General features: G+C 48.0%; 1 protein-coding gene across 3 annotated transcripts in view; it reads right to left on the reverse strand.

Annotated features, from left to right (window-relative positions):
• The window catches only part of LOC138353124 (serine/threonine-protein phosphatase 2B catalytic subunit 2-like), a 163,571-nt gene that overhangs the window by 74,197 nt on the left and 78,332 nt on the right, over positions 1–11,042 (reverse strand). The window contains exon 2 of one of the 3 annotated variants that reach the window (XM_069305925.1): positions 10,999–11,028. The exons of 1 other annotated variant lie outside the window; for it this stretch is intronic. In XM_069305925.1, the coding sequence (XP_069162026.1) occupies positions 10,999–11,028 (30 nt within the window). Of the gene's footprint in view, positions 1–71; positions 142–10,998; positions 11,029–11,042 lie in introns of those variants that run through there. One more of the 3 variants, XM_069305923.1, reaches the window with a different exon arrangement.

Raw genomic sequence — 11,042 nt, forward strand, 5'->3', positions numbered from 1 at the left:
TCTACAATTATGAAATAAATCAAACCCCTCTGAGAACAATTAGAGACCAACACACACAATGACAAACTAACCCCCTCCAGCATTTGCGGGACCATAATAAACCAAGAGTTTCCCTTTGCGCGCCATGAATGTGGAAAACTGGAGACGGCGGTGGCGGCGGCGAGGCGTGTGTCGGAACAATATTGTGTAGGTAAGCTCATGTTGCTGCGCGAGGGCGCCTGACATCACACATTATCGTGTCCCAAGGCCACTACCACTCCTTCCCAACCTTCCAACCACATATTACACCACCACCATCAACCACCACCACTACTACGTACCCTGGAAACACAAACCGAAACTGTCTCTATTTTCCGCTTGTTACAACTTGTAATAAAGCTGTTACATCTTGGCTTAACGTGTTTATGACGTATTAGAACGTTAAATTTTTAAATTTTGCCCCGAGGGGCGAGTTTATTGGGCAGCGCCACTCATCTTGTGAGTGGACACACCGCCATAGCAGCATGTACAACACTCCCCAATAGGAAGAAAACTAGAACGTTGTTACAACTTGCCATATTGGTTGTTATAACTGGTTAGGTGTTAAAACTTGTTCGAACGTTGTACCAACGTCGTAGTTTCAGTGTGTGTTTGGCGGGTACCTACCTACTACAGCTGGACCACACAACGCACGAAGCAAAGGAAAATTGGTTTACAAAAGTCCTTTTACCTTAGCATACAGTGAGGGAGGGAAGGGGGGTGTGGAGGAAGACGTGGGGGTGTGGAGGAGACGTGGGGGTGTGGAGGAGACGTGGGGGTGTGCGTGAGAGAATGTCGAGAGCGAGACTGTTCGTTGGGCTAGACACTAACGAGATCATTAGCGCCATTATAAACTACCCTTCTGGTTAGGTTTAAGTCTCTGCTGGAACCTTATCCGTTTAATATTCACGTGTATAGCTCGTCTCTTAAGTTATCCCGGCTGTGACACACACACGCACGACGCCCCTAAAGAATGCTTTCTTCTATTTAAAAGATCAAATGTGTGCAAAACGTGTTACTACAATGGTTAACGTAATATAATACGAGAAAACCAACAAGGGCCAATGCAAACTGACACTATATCGTCGAACACACGGATGAACAACCCAGCGGGTTTTCTTCCTATAGGGGAGTGTTGTACATGTTGCTATGGCGGTGTGTCCACTCACAAGATGAGTGGCGCTGCCCAATAAACTCGCCCCTCGGGGCAAAATTTAAAATTTAAATTTTGCTGCAATTCCCTATGCAGTCACAATAACTTAAATGAATAACGAGCGAACCAAAACGTGAAATTAAAAGTGACTACGTTTCGGTCCATCCTGGACCCTACATCAATCGTGATAAGGATTGAACACGGACCGACAAAGACTTTCAGGCTCTCAAGTCTGACCTAACCTCTGGCCAGGCTTGGGTAGAAGAACTCCCAGAACCCCATCAAGCAGGTATCCTTCAGTGTTATCTTGAGGTTATCTTTAGATGATTTCGGGGCTTTTTTTTAGTGTCCCCGCGGCCCGGTCCTCGACCAGGCCTCCACCCCAAGGAAACAGCCCGTGACAGCTGACTAACACCCAGGTACCTATTTTACTGCTAGGTAACAGGGGCATAGGGTGAAAGAAACACTGCCCATTGTTTCTCGCCGGCGCCTGGGATCGAACCCAGGATCACAAGTCCAACGTGCTGTCCGCTCGGCCGACCGGCTCCCCGACCGGTGTGGGTTGAGTTGGTAATTCCCTCTGCATGAACTAGCATGAACTTCCCTTGTATAGATAACTTAACTGTAGTAATATTGCAATCAACTATTCTACATTAAAATTAGCAACTGTTGACTAACACCGTCGTATGCATTAAGAACGAACCCATGAAGAAATTGACGAGGGTGAAAATATACAAGGTCCAATCTACACCAATGGCTGTATGGATCCCGGTAACTTGACAGCTGGAACTGCCGACACCAATTATGTCTTTCAAATAGAATACGAGGTAAGGGCCGAGTGAAAGTCGTGCCTTAGACACCAAGTCACATTAACAAGTTACTGCTACGTATTAGCAAGGACTGTAATGGGAGCAGTGTTGTGTACCGACAACGTACCCAGCCAAGTACCTTCTAGTCTGGCCAGGTCGATAGAAAATGTCATCATTACAGTAAACAAATCCTTAACTTTCACGGCTTAAACATTCATTTGATGCATCACGCTATTGTGATTTCTGTGTGTAAACATTACAGTGTTTAATTTTGCACTAACGTGCCGTATTTTTAACGGTATGGCCGATGCAATAAAAATGGGGGGAGGCGGCCCCCCGCCCCTCCTTTTTAAACCTAGCCCCGAGAGGCTAGGTTTAAATGTCATCCTGAAAAAAATTGTGCCAATCTCTTGGCAAGGAGCAATTAGTGTTGGTTACCTGGAACATACCTGGTTAGGGTTTCTGGAGTAGTTCTACTCCCCGATCACGACCTAGGGGTCAGGCTCGACTTGGGATAACTTGGTCCAATAAGGTGTTGCTTGGAGCGGCCCGCAGACCCACATACCACTACAGCCTGGTTGGTCCGGCATTTGATACCGGCTTGATGGGGTTCTGGGAGTTCTTCTAGTCCCCAAGGACCATTTCTTGTAATGGCAAGAATAGTTATGGCATAGCTTTAATAGATGGACCAACTTCCTTCAAATAAGAATTTGATCTCTCAGCCGTCTTGAGAAACTTGCTGCACTGCCAAGGGAGCAGCTTAATACAATATGTTGACCAAACCACACACTAGAAAGTGGAGGGACGACGACGTTTCGGTCCGTCCTGGACCATTTTTAAGTCGATTGTGAGAATGGTCCATTCTCAAGTCACGAATGACTTATCATTCGTCAAGAATATGCAACCCATCCTCCGAACTGACAGTACGTTTTAATACTAAGTGTAATAAGTACAATTAACTGATATACATAGTACATAATTGCACTTATACATAGTACATAATTGCACTTATGGGGCTCTGTACATTTACCTCTCCATTTTTGGAGGACGGGCTGCAACGTAGATGCTTCTTACATGGTTGTCGTGATGCAAACACAGTGTAAGGTCGAACAGCAGAAGCGTAAGCTGAGGCTACCAGGAGGATGTGAAATCAACCAGTTAAGCTGTTTGGAGAAGCGTTTATAGTCTGGTGATGGTGGTGGTAGTGCGACTTGTTGAGCTCGACTGGGAGGGGAACCGAGGGTAGGGGAGGGTAGGGAAGGGGGTGGAGGCAAGGAGCAGCAGAAGGAAAGCAGGTGGCGAGTAAGAGATGAAGGAAAGGGAGGTTTGTAAGGGGTTAAAAATGTGTCAGGAGAGATCAATGGTTTTGTAAATAAATAGCGCGTGAAGGTGGTTTATATATTGGAACGAGGTGCAATATGGATGATTGAGGTTATATTATTAGCAGGGTTTGTTTTGAGATGCACTGGGCTGTTTCTAGTTGGAGATCAGAGGGGAGTGTGTGGCCCTGCAACCCGTTCTCGCACTTTCGTATAGTCAATATTGACTTATTAAATACGTGCATATGTGACATACTAATTTATTGTGAATATTTTAGTTTACCTTAGAGCTTCATAGAAAACACCAACCTTACCTAACCTTCTTAGTATGTTTAGATAAGCATCTTATGGCTTTGTAATTACAATTATTACTTAACCTATTATAGGTATAGGTTAAGTAATAATTGTAATTACGAAGCAATAAAATGCTTAAACATACTAAGAAGGTTAGGTAAGGTTGGTGTTTACTATGAAGCTTTTCAAGGTAAGCTAAAATATTCACAATAAATTAGTATGTCACATATGCACTTATTTAATAAGTCAATACTGACTAAGAAAGTGCGAGAACGGTTGGGCCGTGAACAGGTAGGAGACGTACAGGTGACCCCTGATCCTACAGGTGCCACGGACGGACGGACGGACGGACAGCTGCACTATACAGGGACAAAGACGGATAGATACAGAATAATATAACCACATCCACAAGACAGCCAGTGTTATAAGCTACCATACCTTAAGGTGCTTCCGGGGCTTAGCGTTCCCGCGGCCCGGTCGTCGACCAGACCTCCTGGTTGCTGGACTGATCAACCAGCTTAACAAAAACAGGAAAAACTACCTACCCCGTTTAATTTATAATGCCACCCCTACCCTATATTCTCCCTACCCTAAGGGAGTAGGGAGTTGCCCGTCCTCCTAACGTTTCCCAACGTCAAGAAACAGTCGTACTAAAATCCCCTCTCTTAACCTACCAGAGGCCATAAAACAGAAAACGGGACAGTATATCAATTTCGCGACCCACTACCATCTTCTAGTAGGACGATTTTTGACCTTGGAGTATACGTCAAAATGCGACGTTCTATTAGGAGATCGGATTGCTCCCCCCCCCAGTTTACACAGTTTATACACAGCCTCCCACACAGGGCCCCCATACGGGCTCACCATAGCCCGTGCTACTTCGGAACTTTTATTTACAGCTGAATCTAAACAAACAACAACAGGCTCCTGTCTACTGCAGTTACCCCCCCCCCTCCCACCCCTGCCTCCACACCAAATGCTGCTCCCCACCACCCCCCTCCCCTCCCCTCCCCTCTGCTCCCCCCAACTCCCCTCCCCTCTGCTTCCCCCAACTCCCCTCCCCTCTGCTTCCCCCAACTCCCCTCCCCTCTGCTTCCCCCAACTCCCCTCCCCTCTGCTTCCCCCAACTCCCCTCCCCTCTGCTTCCCCCAACTCCCCTCCCCTCTGCTTCCCCCAACTCCCCTCCCCTCTGCTTCCCCCAACTCCCCTCCCCTCTGCTTCCCCCAACTCCCCTCCCCTCTGCTTCCCCCAACTCCCCTCCCCTCTGCTTCCCCCAACTCCCCTCCCCTCTGCTCCCCCCAACTCCCCTCCCCTCTGCTCCCCCCAACTCCCCTCCCCTCTGCTCTGCTCCCCCCCAACTCCCCTCCCCTCTGCTCCCCCACCCCTACGCCCCCTCCCCTCTGCTCCCCCCACCCCTACGCCCCTCCCCTCTGCTCCCTCCCAACTCCCCTCCCCTCTGCTTCCCCCCCCCCACCCCATCATTTCACCAGAGCCACCCTTCACCAAGTACCCCCAACTTCTTGCTTTCAAATCATCTCTTCATTGCATCCACTCTTCTACAACTCTGCCCCCCCCCCACCATCCCCCCAGACGCGCGCAACAATCCCACTCCCCCCCCACCCTACCTTTCTACCCCTGCAACACTGATCCTGGGGACCAGATTCACGAAGCAGTTACGCAGGTACTTACGAACCTGTACATCTTTCCTCAATCTTTAGCAGCTTTATTTACAATTATTTAACACTTCAATGAGCTCCGAAGCACCAGGAGGCTGTTATAACAATAACAACAGTTGATTGGTAAGTTTCCATGCTTGTAAACCGTTTAATAAATATAACCAAAGCCGTCAAAGATTGAGGAAAGATGTACACGTTCGTAAGTACTTGCGTAACTGCTTCGTGAATCTGGCCCCTGGCTCCCAGCACTGCCCTATTAGCCTGGTAACCCTCCCTCAGTGTTACCAACTCCTCCACCCCAAGCCCCATCTCCCTCACCCTCTCCCACATTAACACAGCCGTAAGTGTATGGTTTCAGAGCATTAAAATCTCGTACACTAAGAGCAGATGGAGCAACATAACGTAAGAGCCGAGAGAAATTACTGAAGATGAAACCTGACAGCAACAGCAGAAAATGCTAAATGCAATGACTACAATGTAGTCATTGCAGTTAGTGTAGTCATGTAGGTTGGGCCCACTAAGTGTTGCTTGTTTCTGTTTTACTTGGGCGAAATACGAGTATTTTTTATAACGACGGCCAAATAGGTAGGGCCTCCGTGGACAATTCAATACAGTGCAGGCGAGGAGTCACAATAACGTGGCTAAAATATGTTGAGCAGACCACACACTATTAGGTGAAGGGACGACGACGTTTCGGTCCATCCTGGACCACTCACAATCGACTTGAGAATGGTCCAGGACGAACCGAAACGTCGTCGTCCCTTCACCTTCTAGAGTGTGGTCTGGTCAACACAGGTGCGTTATGCCACCGTATAAACACGCCCTCCTGCTCCACTTCCCAACCAAGGTCTAGCCAATTCATTGCCAACTATAATAAAAACATACTTGCCTTCACACCACTTGCAAGAGTAAAATATAGCCTAACACATTGATATCTTAATGTGTAAAACCTGCAGGGGCCTGACAGCTGAGTGGACAGCGACCAAGATTCGTAGTGCTAGGATCCGGGGATCGATCCCCGACGGAGGCGGAAACAAATGGGCAGTTTCTTTCACCCTAATGCACCTGTTCACCTACCAGTAAATCGGTACCTGGGACAGACAACTGCTACGGGCTGCTGCTTTGTGGGGGGGAAAACGGTGATTGACAGTTGAGAGGCGGGCCTAAGAGCCAGATCTCAACCCTGAAATTAGGCTTATCTAATCCCCCCCCCCCGACACCTCAGGTCAGCCCGGGGGGGGAGGACACCTATCTACTGGTCGGGGTAAGTGTATCAGTAATACGCGCTCAACCGTTTCTGTCCCGCCCGAGGATCGAACCCAGGCTCCTAGATTGTGAGTCCAGGGCGTAGACTATTGCACCATAGCCCAGGAACAGGTCAACTTTCCACAGGTTAGTCCCATGGAAGACAAGTTTACCCAACTGGCAGAGTCTAACGACATTGGACGAGATGTCGCATCTCGTTACATGTTCCCCCTCACCTTGAGAGAGAGAGTTCCAGGTCGACGACGACGATAAAGAATATGAACGTCGAACGTCTCGATACCATCTGATGGGTAGGGTGCCGCCCACCTATCACTCATTCTCCCTCACTGCTCCTGCAAATGTCACTCAGGCACTGGTGAGGTTCCCAGCACCATCTACCACCGCTACCATCTGCCTATCCTCCACTGCAAGCAACCAAGCAAGGAAGAGCCCAGGAAGAGACTTGGAAACAAGGAAGGAAGTAATAAATCCCCAAGAGCCGTGATGAGGGTGCGAACTTACGAAGCAAGGAAGAGACTAGGAAACTTGAGTGATAGGAGAGTGAAGGCAAGAGGGGAGCCACCACCACCACTACTGACAGCAGCAGCAGCAGCAGCAGCAACAGCAGGAGCGCCTCTCTTGACACTGGCGGGTGATAAGGGCGCCCCTCAGGCCTGCTGCATGTTACCTTCTCTCCGGCCGCGCCTTCACAACTCCCCCCCCCACCCCACACTCCCACCCCTATCACCTACTGGGTCAACTCCCCCCACTCTCCCATCGGTCGGGTGCTTCCTTCCCCTCCCTCCCCTGGGTGTACTCTCCGCCTGCCCATTCTCCCCATGTAGCTGTGAAACCTCCCACAGCTGGTGGCCCAAGAGCCTCTATTTACTAGATGAAAACCCGGCCCCACAGCACTTAATTCCCACTTGAAATACTGACCAGAAATCTCCCCCCTAATAACTGCATAAAAAAATTGTGTGTATATCAGTAAATAAAATAAATCGCCTTCATGTATTGGAAGCCTCGGGGAGTGTATATGTGTATGCAACACAGTATTCATCTATACACGCCCATATATAGTGAAATATATGTGGAAAAACCTCACACACTCACAGCTCCCTGACAAGAGAGCAAGCTTAGCTTAGCTGCCAACACCCACACATCGTGTCAGCAAGGCGGACAGCCCGCCAGCTTTCATACCTCTCACTGTATTCCCCATTCCAAAACTTCCCTTCACCTGTACCTCACCATCCTCTTTACTAACCCCCCCCCCCCCCCACCAGCCCCCTTCCCATGAACAGGTGCACAGTCCCCCCCCCCCCCCCCCACAATCTCCAAGCCTCCCCCCCACGTCGGAAATTGAAGTCTCTACCTGCCATCAATCAATGCATCGATTTTCAATTGGATGCAGCGGCTAGGTAGGTAGTCCAGATTCTGAAGTTCAAGTGAGAAAGATCGAGCCAAAATTCAAACCTTCCTCCCTCCCTCTCTTCCTTCCTATTCTCTAAACACCTCAAATTGTGACACCTGTAAATAATCTTCTAATTAAAATCCCCCAGCGACCTTAAATTTAGTTTACAATCGAGATCTGTCAATATAAGCATTTTAAATAGTCCTAAAAAATTAAAATGCCACACTCCTCTCTCTACACGAATGGGTATATCGTGCAAAATAAATTTGTAAAGAATGGCATAAATATTCTGTAAACACTTTATAGGACGTTATAGTGCTTATTAAAGTTGGGGCGCCCCCCCCCCCCACTCCAAAGTCGCCAGCTCGCATGCTTGAACACTTAAAATAACGAATAGTTTACATTCGTTATTAAAACAGAACATAACATGTTCTGTTTTACACCAAATTAATCACATTTTACATTTTGATATACACCAAATCACATTTTTAAAAATTGCTGTTTTTAGTGTTCTATTTTGTGTTGTGAATTTGAAACTTTATTAATCAAGATATTTTTACTCATTTACATAATTCGTTCATATTCTAACCGTACTCTTCGTCTTGGTATATTGAAATTATTGACTTTAAGAATGAAGAAAGAAATTATGACTTTCAAATCTCACTTCATAAGGTTTCTAATTCTTTGAATTAAGTCATTCTTATCTGTACGCATGCTTCTAAATCTATGTCCATTCCACAGTATGGTGACCAAAGATGTATCTACTCCGAGATAAGTAGTAGACCCAAAACAATCTATCACCATTGATATGCTTCAGTCGTTCAGTATACTCTAACATGGACCTTTGGTGCCTCATTGGAGAGGGGAAGAGGGGAGAGTTGCCCAGCAGCTGGAAGACGGCACATCGGATACCAATATACAAGAAGGCGAGGAGTCTCAATAACGTGGCTAAAGTATGCTGACCAGACCACACACTGGAAGGTGAAGGGACGACGACGTTTCAGTCCGTCCTGGACCATTCTCACAATCGACTTGAGAATGGTCCAGGACGGACCGAAACGTCGTCGTCCCTTCACCTTCTAGTGTGTGATCTAGTCAACAATATACAAGAATGAAGACAGGCAGGAGGGACTGAAATACAAACTTGCCGTGTAACAAACATACTCTGCAAAAAAATAGATAGAATATTATTTGAAAAAAGCACAAACCCAGCATTAGGAATATAACATTTAGAAAAAGAAGCTGGTGTTGTACGACAAACTGATGACAATACGTGAAGAAGGTGAAGAGCAAGGGAACAAAGAATAACAAAGAGAGAGAGAGAGCCAGCAAGCACAGCAAGATCTGTGGCACGCCAGCCACTGATCATCTCCCTTCTCCCCATTCTCCCCCCAACAAGGTGTTGGTCACCTTGTGCTGGGAGATGGGGTAGAGATGGGGTGGTGAAAGGCAGCAGGCCGGCGGTGGTGTTGTGAAACACTCAATGCAGGAGGAAGAAGGAGGCTGGAAAGAGGATGGTGGAATGAAGACGCCATCATTATATTAGCAGATAACCGGAAGCTGGTAAAGATGAAGACGGAGCTACAAGCAGTGAAGAAAAAGGGGGGTCACCCCCAACCCCCCACTAGGATACAGTCTCCCAAGTGTGACCCGGACGACGTGCCATTCCCAGGGCGTCACCCTGAGGGTCAGATCGATCACCCTCGGCCCCGGTGCTGCTGCTGAGACGCAGGAAGAGCAGAGGGGAGGTGAAGATGGTGTGACGTGAGACAAGAGACAAGTGAGAACGGAAGGGAAACTGGGAAATGGCAGGGTGATGGGGGGGGGGGGCAAAGGAAGGAAATGTCACATGGAAGATTGGACTCACGTGGCAGGGGGGGGGGGGGGGGAAGATAGCAGCGTGACACACTACTACAACAAGTGCCTGACCAACCGTGCTGTAGTGATCTGCACAACAAGTACCGTGCGGACAGCTCCACTCAACAGTCTGTCGGATCCAGTTATCACAAGTCAAAGCCGGACTTGGGGAGTAGAACAACTCCCAGAACCCACTCCAGGTATGGTGTAGGAAGGTGAGGGGGGGGGGGGAAGTATACATGAGGGGGAGTATACATGAGGGCGGGGGGAGGGTGTTCACATTTATCCAGGTAAGGGGTATTCCTTGCCGGAATAGCATACTCTCGCACTGGCCTCTGTAAATAATATATACTATTTAATAAATAACAACTTTACCATTTTAAAAATGGTAAATATAAATTTCCTAAACAGTAATAGTTCACTATTAAACAGTAAAGTAAATAATGGATACTGTATACTACTTACAGGAGGCCAGTATGTATACTCAAGACTATAACCACGAGCCGGTCGGCAGAGCGGACAGCACGCTGGTCTTGGGATCCTGTGGTCCCGGGTTCTATCCCGGGCGCCGGCAAGAAACAATGGGCAGAGTTTCTTTCACCCTGATGCCCCTGTTACCTAGCAGTAAATAGGTACCTGGGAGTTAGTCAGCTGTCAAGGGGCTGCTTCCTGGGGGTGGAGGCCTGGTCGAGGACCGGGCCGCGGGGACACTAAGCCCCGAAATCAAGATAACCCAGTGTATAAATGTTGTTCTAATGGGCGGCAGTTTGGCCATCTCTCCACCTGGACCACACTAACGAGCCTGGTATTATAATTACGCTACATCTTTCTCCAAGCTTCAGCCACATCTTTCTCATCCCACTGTTTATCATTCCCTTTCTCTGCCTCATTACCTCTTGTTGCGGGTGAAAAAAAATTAAGACTTTTTTATCACTGAAGACACGGAAGAAAACATCATCCCAGGGTAAGATTTTTGTCTAATGGTTAGGGAAAACACGTGAATAAGGGAGGGAGGACACACATGCAAAAGGGAGGGAGGACACACATGCAAAAGGGAGAGAGGAAACGCTTGCAAAAGGGAAGGAGAAAACACATGCAGAAGGGAAGGAGGAAACACGCGCAAAAGGGAGGGAGGACCCAAGCGCGCGCAGATAAAAACGACATTTGAGACAAAAAACAAAACACACCCGGGAAGCGCCACCGCTCCTCTACTTACTTTTGATGGGGCGACCGTTGGGAGCCTCGCCTTCAAAAAAAGAG

Source organism: Procambarus clarkii, chromosome 56 (genome assembly GCF_040958095.1).
Source record: "Procambarus clarkii isolate CNS0578487 chromosome 56, FALCON_Pclarkii_2.0, whole genome shotgun sequence".
Classification (NCBI taxonomy): Eukaryota; Metazoa; Arthropoda; class Malacostraca; order Decapoda; family Cambaridae; genus Procambarus; species Procambarus clarkii.